This window comes from Zootoca vivipara, chromosome 5, assembly GCF_963506605.1.
Source record: "Zootoca vivipara chromosome 5, rZooViv1.1, whole genome shotgun sequence".
Classification (NCBI taxonomy): Eukaryota; Metazoa; Chordata; class Lepidosauria; order Squamata; family Lacertidae; genus Zootoca; species Zootoca vivipara.
Window position 1 is genome coordinate 9510256 of NC_083280.1, and position 20661 is coordinate 9530916.

The 20661-nt window shown below is 45.5% G+C and overlaps 1 protein-coding gene across 4 annotated transcripts in view; it reads left to right on the forward strand.

Moving 5' to 3' along the window:
- MCF2L2 (MCF.2 cell line derived transforming sequence-like 2) overlaps window positions 1–20661 on the forward strand; it is a 198808-nt gene that overhangs the window by 154047 nt on the left and 24100 nt on the right. For all 4 annotated transcript variants that reach the window (XM_060274348.1, XM_060274349.1, XM_060274350.1 and 1 more), the window contains exons 22-26: window positions 549–770; window positions 3574–3666; window positions 5200–5278; window positions 8821–8893; window positions 18333–18442. In XM_060274348.1, coding sequence (XP_060130331.1) covers window positions 549–770; window positions 3574–3666; window positions 5200–5278; window positions 8821–8893; window positions 18333–18442 — 577 coding nt within the window. The remainder of the gene's footprint in view (window positions 1–548; window positions 771–3573; window positions 3667–5199; window positions 5279–8820; window positions 8894–18332; window positions 18443–20661) is intronic.

The following is a 20661-nucleotide window of genomic DNA, read 5'->3' on the forward strand; positions in this document are numbered from 1 at the left end:
TGGGTGTGTGGAGTCTGAATATAAACAACAAAGACTCATGGGGAGCCTTAGAGGCTAACAAATGTATTAAGGCATATGTTTTCACGGACTAGTAAAGGTAAAGGTAAAGGGGCCCCTGACCATCAGGTCCAGTCGTGTCCAACTCTGGGGTTGCGGTGCTCATCTCGCTCTATAGGCCGAGGGAGCCGGCGTTTGTCCGCAGACAGCTTCCGGGTCATGTGGCCAGCATGACAAACCTGCTTCTGGTGAACCAGAGCAGTGCATGGAAACGCCGTTTACCTTCCCGCTGGAGCGGTCCCTATTTATCTACTTGCACTTTGATGTGCTTTCGAACTGCTAGGTGGGCAGGAGCTGGGACCGAGCAACGGGAGCTCACCCCATTGCAGGGATTTGAACCGCTGACCTTCTGATCAGCAAGCCCTAGACTCTGTGGTTTAACCCACAGCGCCACCTGGGACTATACTGTAGCTATTTAGTCAACTGACTTATATACTAAGGCTTAGCATCTTGCTTCATGCAATCCCCCCCCCTCTTCCCTCTTTCATTAGGGAGATGTGCACGAGCTTGGGAAACTGCTCCTGCAAGGCTCCTTCAACGTTTGGACGGATCACAAGAAGGGTCACAACAAAGTGAAAGATTTAGCCAGGTTCAAGCCAATGCAAAGGCACCTCTTTCTCTATGCAAAGATCCTGCTGTTCTGCAAGAAGCGCGAAGAGAACACCGACGGCCACGAGAAGTCTCCTTCGTACAGCTTCAAAAATTCTCTAAAGGTAAGTGGCTTGTCGTGGTTGAAAGCGATGTGGAACTCTGCAAGCCGCCATTTGCTTTAAAGTGCACACGACCGGGATATCAGAAGCTGCCTTCTACCTTGGTCATTTTAATGGCATCGTTGGCACTGATCAGCAGGCAGCTCTTAAGGGTTTCAGGCAGGGGTTAATTCCGTGGAGATGGCAGGGAAAGAACCTGCAAAGTTCCGCGTGCGAAACAGATGCACTACCACTGAGCCCACCCAAATGGCCTGGAATAAACTTGCGCCTTCCTGCTGCCTGTAGAGAGCTGTAGGTGGGAGGAATACCCTCACCTGTTTTGGATGAGAGAGTACTGGAGACTTGCAATGGTATTGCGAGATCTGTGTTCATCTACAAATTCAGTAGAAAATAATGGGAAGAGATCCCTGCAGCAGCCAGTGAAACTGCTGGTCCTACATCAGATTCCACAGAGCGGGAGAAGTTTGGTATGCTCACCTGCGCCACACCTGGCATCATATGTGATGCCCCTAACCCACGGAGAACTCATTTGCACACCCAAGCAGAAAGTAAAATATTGGTAAGAATCAATAGGGTTGTGCTCCCTCCACCCCTCTCTCTATAATGGCAATTGATCAGGGCGACCAAACCAATTTATGTGCTGAAACCAGGGTGGAATCTGGATTGAAAAAGACCCAGATACTCAGCTTCATCCAAGCACAACTACATTTGCTCAGACACCATCCTCTCAAATACCTTATCCTAAAAGGGGGCATTTGCAATCTAACACCTCTGGGTCCCGAGAGGACTTCTTCAGGAGGGGATGTACTCCTTCAAAGCACCTGGAACCATTCCCTCTCAGAATCCAGCATTCAACCCCACTCTTCGAGATTATGCAAGCCAAGATGTGCAGGGATCGGCAAGGTCTGTGGTCAGCTGAACCCTGCAAGTATCCTGTCCACATCAGCAGGCTATACGAGAACTCAGACTGATCCCACAAAGTGTAACTAAACGGAACTCTAGGGATAGTGCCAGGATTTGTGTTAACTGCAGTGTCATTCATGCTAACCAAGTCAGTAAAACAGGGCAAAAGAAAAGTGCTCAGACATGGCACTTTAAATCATGGGTGTGAGTCTAGAAATGCTGCACAAAAAAAACTTTGACTTCAACTCTGGCAAGAGGGCACATCCTCCACTAACCCGAGGCCAGCAGGCGAGCTTGTGGGTGGGTGTGCAGGGCAAGCTGCCTGAAATAGACAGCTCTGTCCTTCGACCCCTTGCCGTTCCTTCCCACCTCCCAGTATCTGCCACCTGAGGCAGCTTTCTCACTCTGCCAAACTGTAGGGCCAGCCCAGGGAGAGTCAGCAGAGCCTTTGAGCTCCAGAGCTATTGAGGCCAAACCTCTTTACCACGGCTTTTGATATATGTATCTTTACATCTTTAGGACCCACCCTTTTAATGATTATAAAGTGTTGAAAACTGTTTTTAATGTTGTGTTTTCATTGCTGTAACCCACCCCAAGGGCAGGTAATAAAATCAGTTAAAACAATAGCAACGGTGACAACTAAATTTTTCTTGCAAACTCTACATAGACAAGGAGGTTAATTCTGCATCTTTCTTGTTTTAGAACTGCTTTTAGCATTGCGTTTCCACGCTTGTCTTTGGATTGCTGGTTTATTTTTTTTTAATAGGAGTGAGGGAAACTATACAACTTCTGCCTTCACATGGAAGGAGAAGGGAGATTGTACACTGTCAACAAACTAAGCAGCAATTTCAGCTTTGTTTCTGCGGGTGCTCGTAGCATTTCAGCGTCACTTCTTGTGTAAGACTTTTGGTAATACAGCAGGCTCTGCCTGCTTTTGAAGTATTTTCTTGGCCCCAGGAGAAAAAAATCCAGTTTCACAAACAGTCTGACTTGCTAAGCTAAGATTTGAGGCATGATCTACCATGCACTTACCTGTGATCAGACCTTTTGTAGATCCCAATCATTCAGTCGAGGGCCTTCTGGCAGTTCCCTCAATGCGAGATGTGAGGTTACAGGAAACCAGGCAGAGGGCCTTCTTGGTAATGGCTCCCGCCCTGTGGAACACCCATCAGATGTCAAATAAATAAACAACTATCTGACGTCTAGAAGACATCTGAAGGCAGCCCTGTTTAGGGAAGCTTTTAATGACTGATGTTTTAATGTTTTTTTAATCTTTTGTTGGAAGCCGCCCAGAGTGGCTGGGGAAACCCAGCCAGATGGGCGGGGTATAAATAATAAATTATTATTTGATTATGATTATGATTATTTTGATTTGTATACCAGCTTTATCTTCCAAGGAGCTCAAGATGGTGCACTTCCTCCCCATTTCATCCTCACAACAGTTTATATATAAACTGAGGCAATGATACATGGTCTCTGTGCGAGTGGGCTTGGTTATCGTGGAGTCTACAGGCCTGGCACATTCATAGAATTGTAGAGCTGGAAGGGGCCACAAGGTCCCGTCTAGTCCAACACCCTACAATGCAGGAATCTCTTTGCCCAATGTGGGGGTCAAATCCATGACCCTGAGATTAAGAGTCTCCTGCTCTACCAACTAAGCTATCCTATTTGTGCTCTTGTCTTTTTTATCTTGTGAACTGCCCTGAGATCTTGTGATGAAGGGCAGTATATAAATCTTAACAACAACAACAACAACAACAACAACAACAACAACAACAACTGCATATTGTACTGATTTCATGTGCTCTGTTATATGAACTAAAAAGGGTTAGGGAAAGCAATATCATTCTATATTGCGGAGGCAAAATATTGTGTTCTACATTCAAAGTTCTCTTTCCAACAGATGAGCACGGTTGGTATTACTGAAAATGTCAAAGGCGATAACAAGAAATTTGAGATCTGGTACAATGGCAGAGAAGAAGTCTATATTATTCAGGTACTGTAAGCCATGCTTTTTCATACCGTGTTTCTCATATTATAAGACACGTCTTATATTCATTTTTTCCTCAAAAAAACACACTATGGCTTATTTTCAAGGGATGTCTTATTTTTTTCCTCCTCCTCCAGCCACGGCCGGCATTGCTGCTGCGCCTATCACTATGTCTTATTTTCGGGGTATGGCTTATATTCCTTGAAAGCTTAAAAATCCTGCTATGGCTTATTTTATGGGTATGTCTTAAAATATGAGAAACAGGGTATCTCCACCTGCCTTTCCTCTAACCTACTCCCAGATATTATTAATCCCACTGGTATGATAGTTGGGCAGGTGTGGAGATGACGGAGGGAGTGAAAGGGAACCTGTTGGGAGTCACACATGGCTCCCAAGACATAAGACATGTCTCATAAGAGTCTGAGCCGAGTTGTTCCTAGCTGAGATCTCCACAGCTGCAAATTCACTAGACAGCGTTAAGTACAGCAAGCCACTATTTGCTTAGGGTTAAATGGCAGATTCAATCCCCACCATATGCCTTTTAATTTATTTACTTATTTATTATTGCATTTATATCCCACCTTTCCTCCGAGGAGTTAAAGGTGGCAAACGCAGCTCTCCTTATCATCACAACAACCTGCGAGCTAAATAGGCCAGACTGGGAGACGGTTGCCCTCCCAGGGTACCTCAGAGAGCTTTAAGGCTGCGGACTCTTGTCTCCTAGGGCTCAGTCCAGCTTTCCCCTCACAAATTCTCCCCACTCCACACACCAGTAGCTGTCTGTGATGGAACATGCGCATTTACCCCATGCTTCAGGTAGGCTTTTAAAAAAATTTCCCCAGGTGCCTGAATATTCATCCAGCCGGATTTTCATTTCATTCAGCACTTCTTCTTCTTCTTCTTCTTCTTCTTCTTCTTCTTCTTCTTCTTCTTCTTCTTCTTCTTCTTCTTCTTCTTCTTCTTCTTCTTCTTCTTCTTCTTTATCCTTCCTCATTGAAACACTGTTCCAAGCCAAAGGGGTGGGGGTGGGGGTGGGGTTAGCTCTTAGCTGCCAAGTATCCCGTTTTTCGCGGGAAACTCCCGGATTTTAATCCGTTTCCCGCTGTTCTCCCAAATGGAGAAAAATCCCAGAAATCCCCGGGATTTCCTACCTGCCAGGGAGCCTCCATTTTGAGAGCCGCTCTGCCCATGTGTGGGCACCGGAAATCGGGCAGAGCGGCACCGGAATTTGCCTCTACGCAACGTCCGGTGCCGCGCCGCTGCTGATCCCGCATTTTTCAGCAGAAGACTTGGCAGGTATGGGTTAGCTTCATCCCTGAACCTTTTGCCTGCAGAAATCATTTTTTGAGGACAGATGTCATCAATAGGAAGGGAAGGAATTTTATATCTGTGGATGCAGATTTCCTGGTGGAGGAATACTCTCATGATCTGAAAGAGGGCATATGGCAGCGCAGATGAATCCACATGAACTATTCAAGGCTATTCAAGGTGGCTGCCTGAATCACTTGTGATTTACACCTGTCTTTTTTTCTCCCGTAGGCTGCTTCCGTGGAGCTGAAGAACACCTGGGTTTCTGAGATTAGAAAGGTCCTGACAGGACAACTGGAAGCTTGCAGAGGTAGGGCACTGCAGACGGAATGGTTTGATATGTGTGCATCACAGCTGTATTCCCCACCCCTCCCTTTTCCGAGGGCTTAATATTTCCCAAACTGATGTCACAAGAGAACTGTGTTCATGTAATGAACAATAAATTAATTATATTTTTATAGGTCCTTTTGAGCTCACAGATCCACCCACTGCTGTGCCTCCACCCACTGTGTCTCTGTGTGAGTCACTGTTCTGGCCTTGCCTTCACCTAATCAGGCTCCTTGGGGAGGTTCGTTTTGCTGCAGTTCTGCCTTGATCAGATCATTTAATCTCCTGAATTTCCATCAATCTCAACCTGCAGTTTTGCTGGGTGGGGCTGATGGGAATTGTAGTCCAAAATGTCTGGAGGGCACCAAGGTTGGCACAGGCTGGGTTAAGGCTGTGTGCTGGATGCTTCCTAGGAACGACACACTTCTGACACTTGCTGTTGACATTATTGACACTTTCTGCATTTATACCATCGCGAGTGTGTACACACCATGCATTTGAATCCTATGGCCTCCCCCTGAGAATCCTGGGAACTGTAGTATACCCCTCAGAGAGCCACAATTCCCAGCACCCTTCACGAAAATACAGTTCCCAGGATTCTTTGGGAGAAGCAATAACGCTTCTCATGTGTGGTGTGTTTGCAGGCAAAGGTTGGTCCTCAGCTATCAAAAGAGCAGGAAACATTGACCTTGTGGAAGGGGCTGTAAGTCGGGCTTTCCTGCAGAGCATCCTAACTGTGCCTTGCTCCTGACAAACTATTTTAGTTGGTGGGAGGGGAAGCACGTGGGAACAAAGTGCTTCCTGTCCCTCTCTTCTTGGAACAAATCACTCAAGTGACATTGAGCCAGGTGACGTTGGAGGATACCTCTGCCAGATCCAACCCATATGCCTGGAAGAGAGCACCCCTGTCCTTCAGGTACACCTGTCTCCTTTGTCATTGGATTTCCATCCAGGGTGTAACATCCAAATACCTGCCTATGCACATAAAATCCAGTGCACAGAGATCTAGTTCACACAGCCAATTTCCTGGATGGAATCCAGCAATTGGCCACATGATCTGGGCCTATGCATATTGCGTTTTACATGCGTAGGTAATATGAACTGTAACCTGCATTCGGTGTCTGAAGATGCCACAGGCAACCTCTGTATTGTGCTCTGGTCAGACCTCACCTGGAGTACTGTGTCCATTTCTGGGCACCACAGTTCAAGAAGGAAACTGACAAGCTGGAACGTGTCCAGAAGAGGGCAACCAAAATGGTCAAAGGCCTGGACCGGACGCCTTATGAGGAACGGCTTAGGGAGCTGGGTATGTTTAGCCTGGAGAAGAGAAGGTTAAGGGGTGATATGATAGCCATGTTCAAATATATGAAAGGATGTCATATGGAGGAGGGAGAAAGATTGTTTTCTGCTGCTCCAGAGAAGCAGACACGGAGCAATGGATTCAAACTTCAAGAAAGAAGATTCCACCTAAACATTAGGAAGAACTTCCTGACAGTAAGAGCTGTTCGACAGTGGAATTTGCTGCCAAGAAGTGTGGTGGAGTCTCCTTCTTTGGAGGTCTTTAAGCAGAGGCTTGACAGGCATATGTCAAGAATGCTTTGATAGTGTTTCCTGCTTGGCAGGGGGTTGGACTGGATGGCCCTTGTGGTCTCTTCCAACTCTATGATTCTGTGATTCTGTGGCATGTTCACAGATGAAAGAAAGGAAGAGCTTATTCACACATCACATATTAAAACTATGCAATTCACACCATTCTGGCAGCCGCCAACAAAGGATGGCTTTAAAAGTGGGTTAGACAGATTCACTGTCACCAGCGGCGACTCGCCGTGATGGCTGTGCCTTTGCTGTAATTGTTGCATGTCATATTCTCTAATGCAGACAAAGATATATCTTAGTGCAACCATGTCAAGCGGTTTGAAGATGAAAGTGAATCAAAACAATGTTACCAAAAAAACCCCAAACCTGCACAAGCAGGCAAACAGGAAGGGGGAAGAGCAGCTGCCGCAATGAGCAGGTAGCAGTGACCGTTGACTTGCCAGTCAGACGGCCAGTAAATTGACAGTTCACGGGTAATAATAATAATTTATTATTTCTACCCCGCCCATCTGGCTGGGTTTCCCCAGCCACTCTAGGCGACTTCCAACAAAAGATTAATAATACATTAAAACATCAGTAATTAAAAACTTCCCTAAACAGGGCTGCCTTCAGATGTCTTCTAAATGTCAGATAGTTGTTTATTTCCTTGATATCTGATGGGAGGGTGGGCACCACTACCGAGAAGGCCCTCTGCCTGGTTCCCTGTAACTTTGCTTCTCGCAGTGAGGGGACCGCCAGAAGGCCCTTGGCGCTGGACCTCAGTGTCTGGCTAAATGATGGGGTGGAGATGCTTCTCGAGGTATACTGGGCCCAGGCCATTTAGGGTTTTAAAGGTCAGCACTGACACTTTGAATTATGCTAGGGAACGTACTGGGAGCTAATGTAGGTCTTTCAAGATCAGTGTTATGTGGTCTTGGTGGCCACTCCCAATCACCAGTCTAGCTGCCACATTCTGGATTAGTTGTAGTTTCCGGGTCACCTTCAAAGGTAGCCCCATGTAGAGTGCATTGCAGTACGTAGTTCAAGTACTACAAGTAACTAGTTCAAGTACTACAAGTAACTAGAGCATGCACCACTCTGGCGAGACAGTCCAGCAAGATGCTCTTCATTTGGCAGAAGGGGGGCACAGTCTCCTGCCCTTCTCCACCCACCACCTGAGGCAGGTGGCCCAATGAGGTTCATGATTCATCCGGCCCTGTTAGCTGAAGAACCTGGGCATGGGGTTTATGTTTGCCTGGTTCACACATCCTACTAAAACTGTGGGTTGTTATTAAATGTGAACCCTGCCCAATAGCTTAACTATGGTTTCTTTACTGTCTGGTGATCTGAAGCCACGGGCTGTTTCTGGCTTAGAAACCTTGGTTTGTTTTAACCATGGCTTGATGTTGCATCTGAACACAGCACTCTTCATTAACCATGGTTCGCTTGGTCACCTGGCCATGAAGTCAGACTGGCTTGAAACAAACTTTGGAAAGCTATGCTAGGATTGGTTTGATTGCCTGTGGGGCAACTCATCGTTAACTTGCGCCATGTGTGATCTAGGTCACTCTCCTACTGCTTGTGCACAACAAATCACCTAGGGCGGCACTTAATAATAATTTTTATTATTTATACCCTGCGCATCTGGCTGGTTTTCTCCCAGCCACTCTGGGCGGCTCCCAGCACATATAAAATCATAGAAAGGCACGGAACATTTAAAACTTCCTGATATAGGGCTGCCTTCAGATGTCTTCTAAAATTTGTGTATTTCCTTATCTCCTTGACATCTGATGGGAGGGCATTCAACAGGGAGGGTACCACTCAGAGAAAACTTATTAAAATTAATAGACCTAACTTAGTCGTGGTCATTAATTTCAGTAGGTCTATGCTGAGTAAAACATCGTTGAATGCTGCACAAATCCAACCTTTCCTTGTTTTCTTTTTTAACAGAGGCAAGCCAACTACACCAAAGAATCACCGAGAGTGTGTATCACGCACCCATGAATTCATTCAGCTCCTCCAGGTAATTGCTGTCTAGTATGCTATTTTATAGTATGCTGTTTCATTTTTGAAAGCACGTGGGTGTCATACAATCCACTTACACTGCAAAGCATACCAGATATACATACATACATACATACATACATACATACATACATACATACCGGTACATACTTTTAGGGTGGCGCTGTGGTCTAAACCACTGAGCCTAGGGCTTGCCGATCGGAAGGTTGGCGGTTCGAATCCCTGTGACGGGGTGAGCTCCCGTTGCTCGGTCCCAGCTCCTGTCAACCTAGCAGTTTGAAAGCATGAAGTGCAAGTAGATAAATAGGTACCGCTCCAGCGGGAAGGTAAACGGCGTTTCCGTGCACTGCTCTGGTTTCGCCAGAAGCGGCTTAGTCATGCTGGCCACATGACCCGGAAAAACTGTCTGCGGACAAACACCGGATGTAAAGCGAGATGAGCACCGCAACCTCAGAGTCGTTCGTGACTGGACTTAATGGTCAGACGTCCTTTATCTTTTTATGCCACCTTTCCACAGTTCAAACCGTGCTCAAAGCTGCTTACAACATGGGGGAGGAGGTTTGTTGTTGTTTATCTTATCTAGTTTGTGGTTTTTATATTGTATTTTAATGTTGTGGAGCACCCTGAGATCTACAGATGAAGGGCCAAATACAGATTTAATAACAAATACATAAATATATAAATGCATAAATAAAACAATATGGAACTGCAACGTGACAAAAGTCATGCTGCAATAATAATATAAATATAAATAATATAAATATAAATATATTTTATATATGAAGGAACGTCTCCACCTCCATCGTTCTGCCCGTACACTGAGGTCCGGTTGGAAGCCGCCCAGAGTGGCTGGTGAAACCCAGCCAGATGGGCGGGGTATAAATAAATTATTATTATTATTATTATTATTATTATTATTATTATTATTATTTAAATAAAAAATACACAAACTGAACAATTTTCACATAAATCACAAGATCTGAAATACAGATACAAAAAAACAGCACCACCAGCAGCAACCCTCCCCGCAACAACCCCCAAACCCGAGCATCTTTAGCAGCAGCCTCAGGTTTTGTGGCTGGGTCTCCTTCCTCCTGAGCCAAGTGGAACAAGACACTGAAGGCAGGGAGCAGTTCTTCCAGGACTCACAGCCAAGATATAACCAGGACAACAGGAGAATTGCACCTTGGGTGGGGCTGCTTTGCATCTCAATTTGCTTTACACTGAGAGGCTCATGGAATATATACTGAAAACCAGGAAGGCATTTTCAGCCTGATTAAATTGATTAGCAACTTGGTGTGGGGTGGGGAGCCTGTTGCCATCCCCTCGTTCTGCTTGCTCAACCCTATATATATATATATTGCTAATATCTATTGCTCAACTATTGCTAAACTGTTCCTTACATAGTGCAGGCACCTTTCCTCTGGTGCCTCTGAGCTGTTCGTCCCTGGTGTTCCCTGCTTATTGCTCCATATATTCTGCCGCCGTTGCCTGATTCCCCCCTCCTTTGCTCATGTACAGTGGTACCTTGATTTACGAACTTAATCTGTTCCGGAAGTCTGTTCTTAAACCAAAGCGTTCTTAAACTGAGGGGTGCTTTCCCATAGCAGCAGGGGACTCAATTTACAAATGGAACACACTCAACAGGAAGCGGAACATGTTCTGCTTCCAAGGCAAAGTTCACAAACCAAAACACCTACTTCCGGGTTTGCAGCATTCTTAATCCAAGTTGTTCATAAACTAAGCTGTTCTTAACCAAGGTACCACTGTATGTGCTAGGGACTCCTATCTCAGCCTCCACTTGCAGCCCCTTTCCCCAGTGGCCACTTCTGTTAGATCCCAGTTAGATTCTCCAGTTCCTCCTTCACTGGGCCCACTGCTTCCTCCGCCCTTCCTTCCTGGAGTGAGGAAACGTTCTCGGCTCGAGGGCCACATTTCCTCAAGGGCAACCTTCCAGGGGCCGCATGCCAGAGGTGGGTTGCGTCTGAAGCCGAAGTGGGTAGAGCGACAGGTCTAACTCTTAGCTTTGCATAGTAAAAGCCAGGTGTTTCTGCCTCCCCTTCCACACAACTCTCCATTTAAGCAAGCAAGAGGCATTATCAGAGCTCCAAGTTGCATTTCAGCCAGGCAAAAGCACTTGGGGAGGGTGCAGAGCAGGACTTTTGAGGGCAGGTGGTGAGGACTAGGAAGGGTCCTGGGGGCCAGGCAGAGAGGCCAGGAGGGCCCCTTAGGTCCACAGGCCTGCGGTTCCTTGCCTCGGTCCACTGCTTCCTCCTTTTCCAAATTACCTGGAAGAATGTGATACCAAGATGAGGGTCTGCCAGGCTGACTGTTGAGTACACTGCTTTATGGAAGTGAGTCGTGGGCAACTGACACCCGCCAGGCCCAGCAGTGATGCCTCAACACATTCCACATGTGCTGCATCAGGAAGATTTTGGGCATCCCATGGCAGGAGAAAGTCAAACAAAGATTGTGCTCCCCCAAGCCCACTTTCCTAGCATGTCTGCACTCCTATCTCAGCGACGTCTACGCTGGCTTGGTCCTGGAAGATGGCAGGATCCCCAAGGACATGCTCTAGGGGGAGCTGGCTTCAGGCACCAGACCAGCTCTGCACTACAAATATGTAAACGTGGCATGAAGGCTGCCAACATCATCCTTGCTGTGTGGGAAACCCTTTCGGAGGACCACAGTGCCTGGAGTCAGACAGTCAGGTTTTGGATCCACAGCAGCGGCCACAAGAGGAATGACTACTGGGAGGAACGCAGAGAGAAGAAACGCCATGCATGGTGTGTCTGCATCAGCAGAACTGGGCGCCTTCAGCTGCCCCAGCTGCAACAAAACATGTCTCTCCCATATCAGTCTCTACAGCCACAGCAGGCGCTGCAACCTTCCATCAGTTTGACTTCACCCCCAAAGGTTCACTCCTCCATTGTCTCCCGAGACAGATGGATGCCAACCAAGTCCCACTAATATAGGGTGGCAATGACCAGGGCCAGAATAATCCTGGTCAGGCCACACAGGCCCTAAGTAACCAGAGGGAATCCATTTTATGCAGCCAGTAGAAGTCATCTCTGTTTCAGCACAAGAACAACATTTTGCACAAAGAGGCATCTAACCACACACAGCACTTCTAAGAAATTCTAGCTAAGCCACACTTTGTTCCATCCTGTCTAGCATAAACCACAAGAGCATATCCTGTAGAAGCTACATTCTGAGGGGGTGGGTGTGGGTAAGTTTTGTTATAAAAGCACTCTGTGTATGCCCATGGGTTGGGGCAGAATGAGGAATGGGTTTTTCCCTACTGCTCCATATTGTTTTGCCGACAAACCAATAATAAATTTGTTCAACTGCCTGAGATTTCGTCTGGTCAATTTGGGAAGCCAGTCATCAGAGCAGTGGAAGGTTAGGCCTGTGACAAAATCCATGGTAAGGCTTATGGCAAGGAGGAGAATGCACCGGTGCCAAAAGGAGAAGGCTAGGGATATTATTGGGAATCCAGGAGCCAAAGAGACGGCCCAAATTAGCATGTGAAATGAAATGCCTTTGCCGAGTGAGTCTTCAGGCCAGTATTAATTTCCTTCAAAAGTGTTATTGTTCATCTAGACAAATAGGGCTAAAACGAAAGCAAAGAAATGGGGACGAGCTGCAGTGCTTGTCAAGCAGCAGAGACTCCCTTTCAAGGACTGCTGTTAATTTAGATCTCCATTGCCAGAGTGGTGTCTGGCATAGCCCAGAGAGCTTAAGATGTGTCAGGCGTGCAATGGACCAGATGAGTCAGAAGAGTGGCAAAGCAACGGCTGTTCTTTTGGTCCTGCTCCAGGGTCTGGAAGATGTTCCCAACTCTGCAGCGTAGCATTCCGTCTCTCTCCTTTGAGATCTGCCTGCAAGGCAGAAACAAAAGGTATATTGGGATAATCAAAAGAAAACAAACCAAGTGATGCAGGAAATTTTTTTTGGGGGGGGAGCAGTACTTTTGTTAGGGCGGGCAGAACCGATGTGATTGGTCAGTTAGTTCAGTATTTCTATTGTTTTACTTGATTTAGGGGGGTGGGCAGCTACGCCCCATGAAGTGATGCGAATGTGGTTCTGGAACAGGGAAGCCCAGTAATTCAAATTCACTAAGATTCAGCAAAAGGAGGAGCCAGAACTTCTGCTGCCCCACCTAGGGAAGGTGGCTAGTTTTAATTACTGTAGTTGGGTTTTACAGCATCCACCAAATTGCCCCACATGTGATCTGCTATGGCAGTTGTTTTGTTGACAGTCAGAGGCCAAACTTGCAGCACTCGAAACACCTCCTGGGATGGGAGGCACATCTTGATATAAGGCCATTCTGTTTCTGTAAAGTTAAAAAAAAAAGAGGTGGGAGGGAATTGAAAAAGCAAAGTACGGTATGTCTTTGGGAGAAGTAGGAAATATTGATTTATGCAGGTGGTAGGAGAAAAGAGTGACACTTCTATCAATCTGCAACTGGCCTCACTTTTTTATAATATTGGTATTTTATAGAAAGGTTTTCATTTATAGAGGAATAATGTGATGAAGGAAAAAGAAATGTGAATAGAAAGAGAGAGAAGGGGGAATTGAGCCTGCTTAGATGTCCACGTTTATATTTAAGATTGAGCAACACAGTTTACTTCAGGTTTGTTTGCTTTTTAACATCCATCTGCTGAAGAGATACCATTTCAGTCCCCTCTTCCCCGTTCACAGTGTAAACCCAGGTATCCATGCACAAATGGTTAAATGACAGCTATTTCAAGGGAGCATGTTTGGGACTAATGGGAGTTGTAGTTGACTGGAACAGATAGTTGTAGTCTGAAAGAGCCGGAGGACCCTAGGTTGGCAAAAGCTGGTTAAACGCGATAGAGCCTATTTTTCATTCCAGTGGGCGACTTGGGGAGTCTGATGCTTCAAAGCTCGGTTTTCTCTGTTGTGTATAGTTTTACTCTGTTTTTATTTAGCTTTTAAAAAGCTTTAGCTGAAAGTTGTTGAATTTTTATCTGAATTTATATTGAATTTTTTAAACCTGGTTATATTTCAGGTAAATCACATAGAGATTTATTTTGTATATAATTTTTTTACAGATCTCTTGTTTACACCGAGACGTGTATTAATTATATAGATAAATATAAATTATATAGATAAATTCCATGCATGAGGGGCACCCAGGGAGCATATGACCAACTAAGTGCAGTAGTAATGAGCTCAGATACAATCCTGACACACCATCTCAGAAATGTACGGGTCTGAAGAGGTGTTTAAATGTATGCCATTCCTCTTTGGGACCATATGGCACCAATTGTTTTATTGCTGCCATAAATTCTAACTGGGTAACATTTCTTCAGGGAAAGTGGCCTCGGGTTAGCAAGTTGGAAGAGCAATAAAGTGAACTGAGAAGTAATACCAGTTTGCTTGGACTTTGAATATATGTTTATTTTGACGGTGGTGTTTGCGAAGAAACTGAGGCAGGTAAGATAAGATATCTTTATTGCCATTGTCCCCTTGCGGGAACAACGAAATTACTCGGTTGCTACATCCACTCAGATAAAGCATTCCACATAATCCAAAATTACAAAACCTAATTAAAAACAGTAAATATAATACAAATAACAAATAAAATAAGATGACTTCAAAGTCCAGGCTTTCCATTTAAGGCCAAAATCGCTCTAGAGAAGAAACTGTTCCTGAGACGGCTCGTTCTTGCCTATATAAATAGCATGTAAGGGAACAGTAGGTCGGGGTGGCTCAGAGGCAACGGGTGGGACTAAAGACCTAAGCTGGCAAGGCAACCCCCGTAGGGGGTTGGACTAGATGACCCCCAGGATCCCGTCCAACTCTACAATCCCATGATTCAAAGTTGGTGTTAACTCCTTATTAGCAAAAGCAGGATCTGCACAGGAGCACCGGGCCTGATGAGCACAGCAACTCATCTTTGGCAGGTCTCGTCCCCAGGAAGCAGTTGCAAAGGCTGAAGGTCCCTGCCTGCCCATAGCTGCCCAAGTCGCCTCCTCTTCAGGGTTCCCCCCAAGGAATCTGAGACTGTGTCTGTGCATCGCCATACTGCTGCTTCACCAGCTTGATCATCTTCGATGCTGGCTGCCGCTGAGGAGGTGAAGCTTGCAATGAGTTCTCTGGGCCTAATTGAAATCAAGAGCTTAGCTCAGTCGGTTAGAGTGTGGTGTTGACAATGCCAAGGTTGCAGGTTCGATCCCCGTAAGGAACAGCTGCATATTCCTGCATTGCAGGGGTTTGGACCAAATGACCCTCGGGTTCCTTTCCAACTCAATAATTCTATGAGATAGCAGGGTACGTTGAAGATGCAGGACTGTCTTATTCATTGTCAAGCTGTATAATATATAAAAGGATGTCATATAGAGGAGGGAGAAAGGTTGTTTTCTGCTGCTCCAGAGAAGTGAACATGGAGCAATGGATTCAAACTACATGAAAGAAGATTCCACCTAAACATTAGGAAGAACTTCCTGACAGTAAGAGCTGTTCAGCAGTGGAACTTGCTTCCAAGGAGTGTGGTGGAGTCTCCTTCTTTGGAGGTCTTTAAGCGGAGGCTTGACGGCCATATGTCAGGAATGCTTTGATGGTGTTTCCCGCTTGGCAGGGGGTTGGACTGGATGGCCCTTGTGGTCTCTTCCAACTCTATTATTCTATGATTCTATTCTAAAAAGGTAAAAGGTAAAGGTTCTCCTGACCATCAGGTCCAGTCGTGTCCGACTCTGGGGTTGCGGCGCTCATCTCGCTCTGTAGGCCGAGGGAGCAAGTGTTTGTCCGCAGACAGCTTCCGGGTCATGTGGCCAGCATGACAAAGCTGCTTCAGGCGAACCAGAACAGCGCACGGAAATGCCGTTTACCTTCCCGCCGGAGCAGTCCCTATTTATCTACTTGCACTTTGATGTGCTTTCGAACTGTTAGGTGGGCAGGAGCTGGGACCGAGCAACGGGAGCTCACCCCGTTGCAGGGATTCGAACCGCCGACCTTCTGATCAGCAAGTCCTAGACTCTGTGGTTTAACCCACAGCGCCACCTGGGTCTATGATTCTTTAATTGAGAAAGGGGTTGCTCAGCAGCGGATTATGTGCTTGCACACAAAAAAGTCCCAGATCCAAACCTGGCATCTCATCCAGATAAGGCTGGGTATGAGCTTTCGTGTGCATGCACACTTCTAAAGATACCTGAAGTATCTGAAGAAGTGTCCATGCACACAAAGCTTATACCCAGAACAAACTTAGTTGGTCTCTAAGGTGCTACTGGACAATTTTTTAAATTTATTTTGACTGCGTCAGACCAACACCTGAATCTAGATAAGGCTGGGTAAGACTTCTGTCTGAAACCCTAGACAGCCACTGTTGGTCAGTGTACACACAGTAGATGGACCACATCCATACGAGTTTGCATCGCACATTCCCATGCAGGTAGGTAGCCGTGTTGGTCTGGATCGAAGTAAAATAAAAAATTCCTTCAGTAGCACCTTAAAGACCAACTAAGTTTTTATTTTGGTATGAGCTTTCGTGTGCATGCACACTTCCCATGCAGTTCGTGTAAGCCACTTTGTACATGGACCAGGCAGACCTGTGAGCCACAGGTGTAGTTCTCCCTGCCACATCTGCTTTGCCCCTTAGTTACCTCTGGGGAGTAACTACAGAAAAGAGGAGGAAATTTTGCAGCAAGACACTACTGTGCCTTCCTACCTACCATTTCAGAGAGCAGCTACCGTATTGTGCTGGTGAGAGCAAGAAGGTTTTTTTGAAAAAATAATTTTTATTAATTTTATACATACAAAAACATAACACACATATTCAAAAACAAAAACAACAATTATTTAAAGAAAAAAATACAATAAAACAATACACACAATAACAATACCTATAAATTCCATTTAACTTTCTTCTAACCTTCAAACCATTATTTCTGGGACTTCGCCAGGTCCCTCCTAAATGATTTCCGTTTCAAATCAACTTTAGCAGTTTCTTACACATAACTTTAAATATTTACCATAACTATCCCATCTCCTTTACCTCAATCAATTAAATTGGAATCATTTATCTATCCCCCCCCTTCTGAGAGCAAGAAGGTTTATGCAGCCTCTATGCACATGAATTGGGCGTGGGTGAGCCAAACTGCTTGTGTGAGCAGTTCAGTAGTGGGGATGTTTTCCTTTGACTCCAAAGCAGTAACTGCTGTTGATTTGCATGTCCTGCACTCTGCTGAGAGCCCTGCTGGCATTTGAGCCCTGCAGTTTGTAAAGAAGTATAATGGATGCCTGTTCCAGAAGGCTGGCTGCGTTTCTGGTATCTCTGCACTACATGTTTAAACTATTTTAAACATTCATTCCCTTTTCACCAGAGAATCCTGCAGCCTGTCGTTCCCAGAGGAAGGCAATAGAGATGGGCAAATATGCCAATTTCAGTTTCTCTCGTTTCTCCAGATTTAAGTTCAGTTTGGCGCATCAGTTAACAATAGAGTTGCCATATTTCAAAAAGTAAAATTCCTGACACCCGCAAAGTTGTTGAGCTTTTTAAAGGAAACTTAAACCTAACATCTTTTTGAGCTGTTTCCGCTGCTTTTCCCATCTGGTTTTTCCCTGCTGTACATTGGCGTTTCCCCTGACATTTTGCTGATTCGACGTATGGCAAACCCACTTAAAAAACTTTTTTTAAAAAAAAATTCTCATGAAAAATTGTCAGCATTTTCATGCATGTATCTCCTGGTGTTCACATTTTTGCAAGCAATCTCCCTTATTTAATGCATTTTGGCTTGTCATTTTCACTTATATGTGCATAATTCACACTTTCCTCTAATATATGCTCTCTTTTTTTGTACACATTATTGGTTGGATAAGTTTTGCGTTGCGAAATTTGTAGAGGTGCAAATTTCAAAGGATAGCTTCATTCCAGTTCGTGTACTGCATCAAGAAAATGGGACTTAAGGAAGTTTGCATTAAAATCTGAACCAAACCCAAATTTCTTCCCCATCCGCTAGTGCAATCTGCTAATTTTGTGAATGGTTTCTCATCTATCTAGTTGGTCCACAGATGACTGAGCCTGGCTTGCTGCGCTTATTTATACTGTATTACCATGCTCATTATATGCCCAGCAAATTCTCTTCCATCTCTCATTGTACATTTTTACAGTCAAAAGCTCACTCTGACAGGAAGGTTTTTAACCTTCATGGTGAGATGGGGAAACTCTGCAACAAGAGGACCATTTCTGATGGTGCCACGAGGGCTGGGCTTTAGGGCAGAGGACCTGGGCAGGAGGGCCCCCAGATGTAACAGGGCAAGTGGAATAACAGGCACCCGGCACTCTGGAAAGGACCCTCCCCATAAGAGCACGAAGTTCAAAGTCTAGAAATGGCCTCAATGCACCATTGCACATCGATGCCCTTTTAGTGCCTATTTTAACAATGCTTGTTGCATTTCTTTTGTCTCTAAAGGTACGGCAGGAAGTCCTTGAGTTTGTGCGAGAACAAATCTGAGCTCTCAAGCCTGGAAATGTCCAACAACCGGGACAGGAACATCAGCCCCAACGCCAGACAAAAAAGAGGTAGGCAGTGCAGAGACGGAAGAACTCTGTAAGGCAGAAACCAAGAGGAGATGGTGCACATGCTGTTTCTCTCTGCAAATTTCAGCAGCAAATTCTCCTTTTCCACACCAGCAGTTTGACAAGAGGGCAGAAATTTGGGGTTCAAAGTGACCTGTGTGAACTGCAGGCTGCCTTCTGGTCCTGATCCACACTTTGCAGGCATAACACACACAGGGATTTCTGGAAGCACCTTTGAATGACAACGCAGGGCTCGCCCTCACTTCTGCTTGTCCCATGCCTAGAAAGCAGGGAAAACCCACTCTTTGGTGCTAAATCAGAGCAAGCATCAATCCAAAGGAAACTTGAATTGTCGATTGCTCTTGGGGGGAGGGAGAAGCAACAGGACAAGAAGTGTGAACGAACCCTTACTGAACTCGCCTTGGCTGTTATGCAAAGTGCTGGGTCGCTTCACACAAGAATGGACAGGACATCCTTTCATCTCTTATGACTTGATTGCGTGATGCTTGGGACTTTTATCACTTGGAACATCAAGTGATGAGTGCAAAATCAAGCGATGGCTTGGGCACATAGTGCTGGACTTTCATGCCGCATTGTATGTAGGCAGACTTTCCCACTCAAGGCGCTTATTAACTGGAGTTGCTGAGGATTGAACCTGTGGCCTTCTGTGCTCTGCTACTGAGCTAAAACTGCTCCCTGATTGGTTACGATTTTGACTTAGATCAGTCGGCCCTTGCGCAGAGGGGCCATACTGACACTCTGTATTATCTCAATCAGTATTGTCTCCCCTGACTAACAGTGGCTCCTCAGGACCTCAGGTAGAGGTCTTCTGAAGCTAGCTGAGCATCCTTTTACCTGGAGGTGCCAAGGGAGCAGAAACTGAATTCAACTGGCAGCTCATTTGCATGGTGGAAAGTTTACATCAGGCAAACATTTCTCTAGTTTCCAGCAACTTGTTTTGCAAACAAGGCAAACCACTGACCATGTGGTCGTGTGAATTCTTCATTCATTCTCCAGTGAAAAACATGTCCTGCAATTCCATTCATTTGTAGATTTGGAGAGGAAGAGTGCTGTTACCTTAGGAGTTTTCAAAATATGAGGCTACACATTATGCATTTAGTAAGCTAGCAGTTTCAGCCGTTTGAGGTTTGGTCAGTCTTGCCAAGTAGCATATTCCAGACATTCTGAATAGCTGGAGAGCGGCTCCACAGTGTTATGTTATTTTTCAAACCACCCGTCCAATAGTTTGTGTGCACCGTCTTACGCACCACCTGCTGGCTGATTTGGGATTTAATTTCATGTTCAGGTCAGGGATCCTCAGTCATTTTGTGGCTGAAATTCCATGAAAAGTTGTGAAAAGTTTGAACTTAGTTCACAGGTGTGTCATAAGGAAAAGCAATGTGTTTCCTTTAAAAAAAGGGGGGGTAAATTAGTGTGCAAATGATGGCACTCTGGCATGAGCTATGGTGATTAAGCGCGGTGGACTCGTAAACTGGTGAACCGGGTTCGCTTCCCCGCTCCTCCACATGCAGCTGCTGGGTGACCTTGGGCTAGTCACACTTCTTTGAAGTCTCTCAGCCCCATTCATCTCACAGAGTGTTTGTTGTGGGGGAGGAAGGGAAAGGAGATTGTGAGCATTTTGAGACTCCTTAAGGGGAGTGAAAGGCCCCCTCTTCTCCTTCTCCTTCTCCTTCTCCTTCTCCTTCTTCTTCTTCTTCCTCTTCCTCTTCCTCTTCCTCTTCTTCTTCCTTTTCGTATGCAGAAGCGTACAACATGGACACTGTGGTTATACAGATTTGTAGATATTTATCTTGATTTCAGTTAACATATTCTTTTTTGGTATTGAGTTTCCCCCGTGATTTTTTTCCTTCAGCATGATATTATTTTTTGTAAGTAGCATTGTGGAAAGTCACTCAAACATTTGTAAAAATAAATAATATTTTGGGAGGATTTGCTGCGCCAGGGGCACCTGCAAAGAGACAGCTTTGCTTGGGCATGGCTGCTGGTGAGCGCATCATGAAGGAGGGCTTACAGCTTAATACTTTACATGCAGCTCATATTGTTGCACTGGAAGCCCTATTTCAGAACATTCCCTGCATCGGGAATGGGGAACCTCAGGCCCTAAAGATTCTCCCCCTAGGCTACCACCCTCACCAACCCTACTCCTCAAGTCCCCTCCTCAAGTAACTGTGACTATGCCTGTTGCTTGCCTGGTTGGAGGA